A 12274-nucleotide genomic window follows, 5' to 3' on the forward strand; every position below is an offset into this window, starting at 1 on the left:
TTAACTTTTTCGAACTTCCATTTCTCCTTGACCAAGTGGAATAAGGAACCTCTAATAAGAGGTATATGGGAACAGTTGTGTGGAAAGGCGCTCTGATTCGACTCATATTCTTGAAAAATACAAATATTTATTTACCTCTATGGCTTTAAGAACAATTGACTAATTCGCTTAGAAACGCACAGACGGACATGACTGGTTGACCTGGGCTGTCGAGGCTGATCAAGAATATTCCCCCTTTATGGGGTGAGCAATGTTTACCTTACTGCGTTGCAAGCTTCTGACTGAAATAATGAACCAATGTTAAATAAAAATGGGAAGAAAGGTTCCTGATTACCAGGCAATTTGATTACCCATAATGAGAAAAACAATGACAAAATGAAAATGCAGATATTTGCATACTGACTTCGAGGTTGTTTACTCCAAATGTGAGTTGAATACAAAAACGTCATTTTAATGAAAATCGCATTCTTCTGCTTGAACAAATTTGAATAGAGACAGAAAATACTCGATATGATTGGATTGACTAACACATAATTGCTTTAAATGTTTTCGGACATTTAACAAACATTTAAATTAACTATGACCTAAACTCATTAAAGCAGCAATGGAAAGCAGGACAACTCACCCAAATCCGTTTAAATAACATTCCCTTTTTTATTTACTACGGGTTTTATTGACATAAACTGGGCTTTCTTTGCTTGTAGTTGTATTATAATTACTTTAACTATACCAAGTCTTTAATTTCTTAAAAAAAAACTAATTAAATTAAAAACAAGAAAGAACACTTTAGTCGAGTGCCTGGTAAACTTAACTCAGCTAAGGGGGCCAATAGAAATATGGATATATGCCTACTCGTGATTTCAATATATGGGCGTTTAAGTGGGCATGGCAAACTATATTGAAATCGCAGGTATGTGGCGCTTTACTATTTACCTTTCTGCTTGTAAATATCCTTCTCCCTTTTGTTCCCTTTGGCTGATTAACGAGGCACTCGGTTATTTAGTTCTTCCTTGTTAAACCTGTGTAGTGTGCGCCAGTTTGTTCCCTAAAATCGTTATTTTTTAAGTTTGAGCGGTTTGAACTTGCTGAGTAAAAGAGTATACTAGATTCCTCGGTGAGTACATAAATTCTTAATCAGGATCACTAGAGAGAGTGAGTTTCAAGCCCACTTTAACGCCCACAAACGGGAATTAAAAGAGATTTTATTTTCATTATCAATACCCATCCTCATGTCAAAAAATTATTCAAATGAGATCATCCATTAAAAAGTTATAGCCAAATAATATTAAATAATTTGCAAATGTAAGGTTCCAAACCACGTGCAGCAAATTGAACCGGGTATCTATTAGTCGAAGCCATTGTCTTAGCGTTTTCTTTTGGTTATTTAGGTAGGGAATGACATCCCTAAAAAGTATCCGGGATTAGGTATGCAAATTCTAGACATTCTTGCTCATTGCAGTGTACTTCAGAGTGCAGCGCCCACATTGTATAGGATTGAAGTTAAAAAAATGTAGTTTCGTTTAGCAATAACTACCGGCACGCCTCTTTGGAAACTAGGAACTGCTCGCACCAGTCTGCCATAAATGCCCAATAGTAACCCACAGCAGGTACGCTGTACTTTTCATTAGGAGTCCCCATGGAAATGGAGGGCTCCTCAGAACGAGCTGCGGTTGCAGAAGGCCTGGTGGAGCTGAGGCACCCAGGTGCGGCGGACTCGGCGTGGCTGAAGCCTTGCCGGCCAAGGAGCCGCGACTCAAGGGAAGTCAGCCAGGCGAGGCACCGAGAAGTCGTGCACCCCGGCATCCCAGCATCCTGGTTTCTGGGCACCCGAGCAGCGGAGCACATTATGGAAACTATTTGCCACCTAGTGGAAGATTGCAGGCGGAATGCTGGGTGGGAATTTCGGAAACGGGGATCCCAGGGCGGCGGAAGGCGGAAGGCGGAAGACAGCAGGACACTTCACTCTGCCGGCATGTAATTTGTTTAGTGTGTGAAAATGAAACATTTTTGTTGGCGCTGCCGCCCCCACTCGCCCCTGGCCCGCTGCGCTGTGTCGGTCTGAAGGACATCGTAAAACACGGCGAATGATTGATGGTTTTTCTTAACGAAGAACGGGACAAACAAATGAAACTTTTGTTTCTTGCATAATAAAATAGCGTAAACAGCGGGCGGGCGACCGGGACTCCCAGGACTCTCCAGGACTCTCCAGGACTCGCACACACCAGCAGGGAGACCAGCCAAAACGAAGACGCAAAAAACCGAAGGAAAACAAAGAATCAACTTACTCTTAATTCCTTATACAAAAGAATTTTTCAATTTAACGCCAAATAAGTTTGGCCACGCCAGTAATTTTTTACCCCGAGGGCGGGGGCCTCGCAGCGGGAGTGGCTTCTCCGGGGCGGCGGCTGGGGGCCACTGCTCGAGGACTAACCAAAGCCTAAGTGCATCGTAATTAGTTGTAATCATATCGATGTAGCCCGTTTTAAACCTGCCTGGCGGGGGTGAGGGGACGTGTGGGAAGTGGCAAAAGGGGCGGGAAAACTCCTGCGAGTGGCTCGACATGTTACCGAAAACCGAAAGTGTCAAAGCTTATAAACGTCAGCCATAATTATGCCTGCAGGATAATTGTTTAGACACATGAGCATAATGAAAACATGACATGGCATCCTGCGAGACTCGAAGTGCGCCCTCCGCCCACCGCCTACCGCCCGGGCCCGCCCCTCCCCCGCCCGCCCGAGTGTGTGTGGGTGTGCTGATGTGTAAATGTTTGCTCGCACACACACTTGTGTGTTTGCCGTGTGGGTTGCTGTGTGTGCTGGATCCCGGCTCTTGACAACACTTGGGCAATAAACAAGCGCCCAAGGTGGCGGGACGGCGGCCCAGGGGATCGGCTGGGGCCGGACTGGGGCGATGTGGATCTGAATAAGGATGAGATGTTGTTTTTCCCGGCTCTGACGCCCGGGCAGGAAAAGCGCAAGGAAGCGGGCATGCAAGGGCCGCTTTTGACGAAAAGGGGTCGGAATGGTAGGTACCTTTATAGGATACTTTTAAGGCCCAAGTGATTATACATTTGCATTTTAAAATCTTTTTAAAATAAATACTTGATACATGTTGTTCATTTTAATCAATACATTATTGTTTGGAACTGTAAGGGAAGAGTTTTTAGCAAAAATACAAACCCTGCAAATGGAACATAGCTTATAACAGTTGTGCTATTACAAGATATGAGAGGCCAATTAATTACCCAAATAAACATTTACAATCCAAATAATGTCAGAAATATTACGTATTTATGAAAGCGTAGAGTTTTGTTGTGGTCATACAAGTCAGAGCTTGGCTGATTAACAAATATTTGTATGCCACTTATCATTATGTGTTTGATATCAGGGCTAACCGTGAATTGGACCCCGCATAAACGTGGAAAAGAAAAACGTGGTTTGGCTGATGAACCAATATTTGTATGCCATATATCATTATATGTTTAATATCAGTACTACTTGTCGTTCTGCATTTAAAGGAGCGCCTGTCCTGAGAGCGAGAACACCCCTCGAAGCAGTGAATTCGCAACTTCGGTCCGCATGAACGTGGAAAAGAAAAACGTGGCTGGGCTGATGAACCAATATTTGTATGCCACATATAATTATATTTTAAGTATCAAAGCTAGCTGTTTTTCTTCATCTACAAAAGCGGTAATCCTGAGAGCACACCTCGAATTCGCAACTTCGGCCCCGCATGAACGTGGAAAAGAGCAGCGCCGGCAGCGAGTCAAAGTTCATCCGGCCGGGCGCCGTGATGAAAGGACGTGGGGCGCGTGTTGTTCTTGCGAGGACTCACAGCTCACCCACACAGGCACACATGTTAATTACTGTTATCATTATGAATCGCATACAGGACTAATTAGTGTGTTACACTTTCGTTTATTGTTCGGGCGGGCGGACGAGCGGGCGGCGGGCGGCGGGCGGCGATGACGAGGCTGACAACAACTCTCTTGTATAACAACCATAATGCAAACACACACATGCAGCGGCGCCCACCCTCACCACCCACACCGCCCACAGCACACACCCCACAACACACACATGCTAAGTGTTTAACATAATGAACACGCGTATTACGATGGAATTAACATGACATTTAACAACGCCACCGAGACAAAACCAGCGAGAGCTACAACAATTTGTAGCTGTCCGTGATTAAAAGTGCGAAATTCCGAACCACCGAACTTCTGCTGAGTAATCCCGAAAGTCGCGTCGAGATTTCCCCACACTTTTAAAGCGGAAATCGTTTCCGCTGCCGCCCGCGGCCCCCACGGATTTCTGACCTTTTCGGCCAGCCCGGCGCATTACCGTCCTCCTAGTCACTTCTATTGGATTTTATTGTTATGCTTATGTGGCACTTTTCATTCCAGGCCCTTCAATTTCCGCGCTTTTCCTCCGGCCCCGGCACATTGTCATTGCATTCCGCCGCTCTGCGCAAAGTTTCGGCCGCGTCCAAAAGGAAGGCGAAAGAAAAGCACTGAAAACTGTTGGCCAACTAAGTTTAAGTAGCTGCAACATAGATTCTTAGGGCTTCCGCAAGCCGAGGCAATGACCATAGCCCGGGAAAATGCAGGTTGCGCGCACAGTGGTACGGAGTGGGATAGTTCACCTAAAAATGGCGGGATGAACTTATTTCCGTCCTGTCTTCAGTCCTGTTCCACAAGAGGTGTCATTTTCTAAGCCAAGTGTAACTTGTTTCAATTCAAAGTGGAATTGGTAAAATAATCTTATAATAATGAAAACGAAGTAACATATACTTTTTACGGGGGAAAGGTTCAACTTTAGGCCTTTTTCATCATTTTTCTAGGAAAATATGTTTAGGTTCAAAAGATGTTAAAACCCATTCTTAAATTTAAACGTGAGAGAGCTTATGGAGTGTGTGTCTCAGTCCCTTGATCTTTGACTTTCTGGAAACCGTAACTCTTGTTTGAAGTCAAAAGACTCTGTGTACAACCGTGTATATTCAAAGGAAAGGGAATTTAACACTGAGAATAAGCTTTGACTCACTCCGTTATGTTTCATAGTTCTTTGTGAATCGTGTCCAAAAGAAAGAAAAAAGGAAAATGAAATGTGGAGAAAAGGCAAATCAAAGTTTTCAATGCGAATGTGAGCCAGTTGTAGTTCCTCGTTTACATGCTCGATCTGAATTACAATGTTCACAGCTATTGTCCAAACTTGTTAAATGTTGAAATCTGAAGACATTTCGATCTATACGTCTATCATCCTTAAGATACGCTTAGTTTTCTAACCTTTCAGTAGTTGACGTATAATAATTGTTATTGACTGTTAGAAATCCTTATATTTTGGACTTATTTTAGAATAAATCTTTTCCATAATTTTATTTTAAAGTCCTTTTTTAAATAACAAAATGGGGTTTAAAAACAAACATCGGCGTATAATAAACTTTCCGTATATAAACTTTAAAATCCGTTAATTATTTATACTTTTGAATTGTAATTATTCAGTATTTCAAACTTTTTAACTAAAATAAAAGAGAGCGCTAAGGGCAAGTGCCTCGACAATCAGATACTCTTTACTTAGCTAACCTACTTTAAAATAAATATAAATAGTTCATTTCATCAACCTTAATTTTTTCTCTTTGCACCTTGCTGAAATAAGCTTGCGCTGCTCAAGAATTCTTAGAACCTAATCCCAGGTTTTAGCTTTTATACTTCCAAATGTTCATCACTCACGTCTAGTAATCTTGATCAAGATTACATACACTTTATGGGGTCTGAAACGTCTCCCTCACTGCGCTGAAACGTCTCCTAACTCATCTGCAATGGTAAAGATATAGTGCGATAACGGGTATCTGATAGTCGAGGCACTCGACCAAAGCGTTCTTCCTTGTCCAATCTTAATTAGGGGTTTAAAAGCAGACAAGCGAACAACAATACCGCGTTTTTACTTTGTTTACCTGTGCGCAGAGGAGGATGAAATTAAATTAATTAAGCAGGCCCGAATAATAAAATCCATTTAAATTAATTAATTGTATTATGTAGTTTTCAATGATTTGCAAAGCATATCAATAACAAACTCGAAAGAGGACAAAAGTAAGCGAGTATCCATAATAATAATTTATCACGAATTAAACAAATACGAAAGCATTTTTCATTAATTGCGCTGCTGAATAGGATTTGCCGGACGGGACGTGGCAAAGGACGAGGAAGGGGTGCCTCTGTGTGCTGAACAGCTGGACAGGAGCAATCAAAAATGCAAAATGCAAACATTGTTCAGCATTCGCAGTTAATAAATGGCGTCAAAAGGACATGTCCGCAAACAGGCGTGTGTGTGAGCTGCATTGTTTTTTGATTTTATTTCAGATTTAACGAATTTCCTTTCTTCTTTGTCCTCGACGTGGAAATATGCCAGCAATGCTGTGCGCCCTGCCGCCCTGCCACCCACTGCCACAACGCCCCCAAAGCTGCGCTAATGTTGTGTGTGCGTGTGAGTTTGTCTGTCCATTATGCAAATTAATTTTTGGTAACACCAACAAACACCTTCCCCAACACAAACCCACATTCGCAGAGCAGGGGCTGCGATAATGGTGCTTAGGCCGGCAACAACAATGGGCAAAGCAACAACACTGGCTCTAACAACAACAACAACAACTGCAGCGACAGCAACAACAACAACAGCAGTGGGCTTACCACAAGAATGACGACAAAGTGATGACCAAAAACGCAGTCAGCAACTTTGTGACCATTTCAACAACAAATTCTACCCGCCTGCTCTCCGATCCCCTGGCGATCAAGGACCCGGTGCCAGCCCTCCAGACCACGCCAGTCCCATTTCCAGGGCCATTTTCATTCCTGGCCCAGCTGCATCTGACCAGAAAGCAGCGTTGTTTTGGGTCCCGGAAAGGAAGGGGTCGGTGGTTCGGAGGCCATCAGGTGATAGGATGGTGCTTGGGGAGGGCTGGGGAAAACGGGGTTGTGTGGGCAGCACAAATACCCTTAGTTATAAAGGCAATCCACTTAAAATATATATTTTGTTGATATTACTTGGTTGGTTATTTTTTTGTTGTTCACATAATTGGTAAGCGGGAAACTTCTTTTTATTGTACATTTTTATTAAGCATATAAACGATGCATGATCATTTTTAAAGAAGTCAAATATCTATGCCAGGCCAATTTCAATTTTTTATCTCTTCCTCTTCGTCATAATAGGACCTGTATTTTCAAATGGTAAGGTTCGACACACTTTTAACAAAGTTTTTTAAAGAAAGATAGATATTAAAGGTAGGATTGAGTAGGTATTAAAAATAAACATAAGTTATAAGGGCAATTCCCTTAAAATGAATATTTTATTCAAATTATCTGGTCAGTTATTGGTATTTTCTTGTTTTAAAAATTACCAAGCAAATAACGGACAAAGCTTTTTCTTAATTATAAATTTTTATTAATTCATCAAATAGTTAAGGACTCTTAAGACACTTCATAAAGATGTACGATCATTTTTAAAGAAGACATACATCTCTTTCAAGTCAATTTCAATTTTAAATATTTTATTTTTTCCATAATGGGACCTGTCCTTTTCAATAGATGAAATTCTACACATTTTTATCGACTTTTTTATAAAGACAAATTAAATATTTAAGGTATAGTTACAGACCAAAGCTTATAATAAATAAACTTGTGTTGTTGCGCATTAATATAAGGATACTTGTATTGAACGTACTAGAATATTAAAATACACTTTATACTTTTGCTTCCATGAACCCACTTTGGTCGATGTCGATCACTTGGCCGGGGCTGTGACAACCCTGGCCAGTTGATGTTTGCACCCGTCTTTTTCAATTCGAGAAACTCTACACATTTGTAACAAAGTTTTTACTTATAGACGGATATTTAAGGTGGTCGTGAATGTGGCAACCCTGGCAGTTGGTGTGGGCATCTATCTTTTTCAATCCATTTTACCCTACACATTATAAATAAAGTTTTTATAGATAGACGGACATTCAAGGAATGGTTCGGTGATAACACCTACAATGCAACATGATTTTGAACCACCCAAAGAGTAGAAAATGTAAAAGTTAATTCAGAACCCACTTTGATCGATGGCTTTCGAAAGGGACTTTCGGCCGATCATTTGGCCGTGGCTGTGGCAACCCTGGCAGAGTGGTCGCCACACATTCGTTCATGAATAAACTTTGCATACTTCGCAGGCATTCATGCGTGGCCTTGTGTGTGCTGGTGCAGCCCTAACACTCTTAACACCGCCGCGTGTGTGTGGTCGCCATCAAAATTGACAAAAATGCAAATTTATTTAGAATTGCATCCAGCGTCAGGGTCGAGTTGACGATGGCGATGCCACGTGAATGAATGCCAATGGCAGCTGAAGGGTTAACGGGTGGAAAGGGACTGCGGGTGTGGCAGGGGAGGGGCTGTGCATAAAACAACTCGGCAAAATCAACATGCGGCACACGGACACATCCGTGTACGGATACACCCGCACACCCCCACACCCGCACACCCGCACACCCACACAGCGACGCACCGAGCACATTGCACTGACAGTTGGAGCTGTCAAATGTCGCAAGTGTATTTGAAAAAAGCGGCTACAAAATGCGCAAAACATTTCGCCTGGAAATACTTGCGTGGGCGCTCCTCGCATATTCTTGGTTGTTTCTGACTGTTTTTGGGGGCTTTTCCGTGGGTGTTTTCCCAGAGGTGGGCCCCAAAAAAGGTAACTCAGTTAGAGGTCTACTTTGGCCAAAGTAACTGACTTAGACGAAACAAAACAAGAGTTCCAAGGCGCTGATTTCCTTTTTATTATTACCCTAATTTTCACAACTTTAATTCATTCAAAGGCAAGTAGTAAATTAAAGTTTTCTATTGAATTTCGATAATAATAAATGTAAGTATAGTAGATATAGCTAAGGGATCCTATGCAGCAGTTCCGGATCAGACACACAAACGCTATTTGTATCTGCGCACCGCAGGCTTGTTATCCCAATGTAGATTCTACTACTGGCTATGAAGTCCATGTTTCCTTCTGCGGAGTTCTAATAATGTTAATAAATAAATAAATCAATACCATAGGTATTCCAAGAGTGGTTTAAATCGGACCGTTAAATGTACCGAGCAAGGAGTATATGACGGGCGGTCAGTTGTCGAACAGTTATATATTGTTATCTGTGCTTACACTTATTAAACAGTCCAATAAGGGGAAATAAACATAAATTAAAATCAAGCAAAAACACCTCTTAATGGGGTTAAAAACTAGTGAAGTTGTGACCGGGACATTACTGCAGATTTTCAGTACGCTGCAAATGAAAATGGGAAGAGAGCGATTTTTTGTAACTTGTATTTATTTAATCGAGTGTAAGGAAGTTTGCCTTTCAAAAATGAATAGTAAAGCTTTGGAATTTAAGCTGAGTCACGACTATCAGATACCCGTTGCTCAGCTAAGCGAACCGAGGGAGATGGATATATGCATGCAAAGCGACTGTTTCCAAGATTGCACACCTCTTTTTAGGGGTCCAGTATGAACAATTTTTAGCAAGTAGATGAGTATTGCGACTCAAACAAAATCTCAATTTCCCTTCTAAAACGTTTTCAAACAGGATTTGGCGATTTACCCTTTCATATTCTTTCACTCTACGATTAAATGGGTATCCCCTTCAAATCCCCTCACTCGTTTGAAAAGTGAAATGAAATTTCCAGTTCCATTTTCTAGGCTCCAAGGTAAATACGGCGGAGCCGCAATGCTCGAGCCACCTCGTTGTGCACACATTGAAATTGCTCCATGCAATTGTCCCCGTGCAATTAGGGGAGATGGCTCTCGATAAGGACTGGTGTTTAAGTCAATTGCAGCACCACCTCCCTGCGAAAGGTCCTTTGGCCCGTCAGTCGCTTTTAGTGCCTGCGCCATGCTGGCCAACTTGGATCGGAGCATCGCAGCCGAGGTGCTGGAACTCTACGGCCTGGTGGCTCAGTTCCTCCTGGGGCGAGAGACCACCCTGGTGTACTACAATCCCGCAGGCCTCGACTGCAGCTGGAGTGTCCTGTGGCAGCGCAACCTGACCTCCCATCCGCAGATCGTTGGGCAGCGGAGCTATCCCCGCCCGGATCTCTATGATCGCTTCAACAGTGGACTCCTGGTGCTGGCCTGCCTGTCAGCGGACTCGCGGGCTGCTGGCCAACTGGAGACCCTGGCCTCTAGCCTGAGGCACCTGCGAATGGTGCCCCTGCTCATGGAAGTGGCTGGGTCCGATCAGGAGTCCCTGGCTAGCCAGCTGCTTTCGTTTTGCCTGCGCCAGAGCATGCTCCACGTGGAGCTGTACTTCCGCAACTACAACCACCCCCTGTTCCTCTACTCCTTTCGGGCCTTTCCAAGCTTTGAGCTGGCTAGGAGGCGGATCTCAGGCGGAAGGGCAGTGGAAATCTTTGCCAATAAGCTGGCGAACCTGCAGGGTCATCGCCTGCGCGTCATGCCGGACCTGTCGCCGCCGAACACCTTTTCCTACCGAGATGCCCGGGGACAGAGCCAGGTGGCCGGCTACCTGTGGGAGTTCATGGCCAACTTTGCCAGTCGCATAAACGCCGGCCTGGAGGTGGTGCGTCCCAACTGGCGTGCTGGTGGCGCCGCCGAGAGCTCATACATGCTCAAGTACACTGCCCAGGGCCTCATAGACGTCGGCCTCACCACAACGTTGATTAACACGCGAAACCTCTGGGCCATCCATCAGTACACCTATCCGATACTCATCTCCAGATGGTGCACCATGTTGCCGGTGGAGCGTCCTCTGCCGACCGCCGACCTCTTCGGCAGGATTCTGTGCCCGGCCTTGGCGGTGATTTTAATGCTTGTCACCATCTTCGCCTGGCTGGTGCTCAGGAACCCCAGCTGCGTGCTGCTGCTAGGGAATCCGAGGTTGACCCTGATCGTGCCCCGACTGCTGGCCCTGCTCCTACTGACCACCTGCAGTGCCCAGCTGCTGTCTCTGCTGATCTCACCGCCGTTCCACGAGAGGATCACCAGCTTCGAGGATCTGCTGCACGGCGACCAGAAGATCCTTGGCATCCGCAGCGAGTTCTACGACTTCGATGGGGCCTTCCGGGCGCGGTATGCAGGCATATTCCACCTGATCGACGACCCCGACGAGCTGTACGACCTGCGGAACCACTTCAACACAACCTGGGCCTACACCATAGCCTACGTCAAGTGGCTGGTGATGAACACCCAGCAGCGACACTTCTGCAAGCCGGTCTTCCGCTTCTCCGAGGACCTCTGCTTCATCGACTTTATGCCCACCAGCATGGTTGTGGCCCCCGAATCGGTCTACTGGGAGGCCCTGAAGGACTTCACATTCGTCGCGAGCCAAGCTGGCCTTCAGAAGCACTGGGTCCGCAAGAGCTTCTACGACATGGTCAGGGCCGGAATGATGCACATCAAGGACTACAGCGAGCTCGTTACCCTTAGGCCTCTGAACATCGCCGATCTTCAGCTGGTCTGGCGCATCTGCGGAGCGGCGATCGTGGTGGCCTTTGCGGTTTTCCTGGGGGAGTTGTTGTTTTTCTATGGCAACGTGTTTCTCAACAGCTTGTAGGGTACCTTTGACTCGAGTTCCGACTTTTTGACTACACTAGCCGACATAAGTATTTTGACAAAACAAAAGTTAAGTATACTCGTCCGTCCGTCTGTCCGTCCGTTTCTACGCAAACTAGTCTCTCAGTTTTAAAGCTATCGGACTCAAATTTCCCAAAAGTCTTCTTTCTATTGCAGGTAGTATATAAGTCGGAACCAGCCGGATCGGACAACTATTCTTATAGCTCCCATAGGAACTATCGGGGAAATAATTTTAAAAAAAATTATATCTGTGTTGTTTTTTAACATATAACGTCCTACACTTGGAAATAACATTTTTTTAATTGGTTTTGAATCTCGAATTAAATTTTATCAAAATCGGATGACTATATCATATAGCTGCCCTAGAAACGATCGGAAAATTAGTGGGAAAATAATATGAAACTAATTAAAGCTTCGGTGTTTTTTGACATATAACCTCCTACTCTTGGAAATATCATTTTTTATTAGTTCTGAATTTCGAATTTAATTTTATCCAAATCGGATAACTATATCATATAGCTGTCATAGGATCGATCGGGCAATTGGTGGGAAAATAATATGAAACTAATTATAGCTTCGGAGTTTTTTATATATTTGTATAATATTGGGAAAATCATATTTTATATTTTTAAGAATTAATTTTAATAAAAATCTAAGAAAAG

The 12274-nt window shown here is 43.9% G+C and overlaps 1 protein-coding gene across 1 annotated transcript; it reads left to right on the forward strand.

The window, feature by feature from the left end:
* The first annotated feature begins 9694 nt into the window (after positions 1 to 9694).
* LOC108035765 (uncharacterized) lies at positions 9695 to 11859 on the forward strand. Its single transcript, XM_017111468.3, has one exon. It carries the CDS (start codon positions 9913 to 9915, stop codon positions 11590 to 11592), a length of 1680 nt encoding a protein of 559 aa, XP_016966957.1. The 5' UTR covers positions 9695 to 9912; the 3' UTR covers positions 11593 to 11859.
* Positions 11860 to 12274: the final 415 nt, after the last annotated feature.

This window comes from Drosophila biarmipes, chromosome X (assembly GCF_025231255.1).
Source record: "Drosophila biarmipes strain raj3 chromosome X, RU_DBia_V1.1, whole genome shotgun sequence".
NCBI lineage: Eukaryota > Metazoa > Arthropoda > Insecta > Diptera > Drosophilidae > Drosophila > Drosophila biarmipes.

What these genes read in the sequence shown, in the direction of transcription:
- LOC108035765 (XM_017111468.3), top strand. Translation starts at nt 9,913, where the DNA reads ATGCTGGCCAACTTGGATCGGAGCATCGCAGCCGAGGTGCTGGAACTC.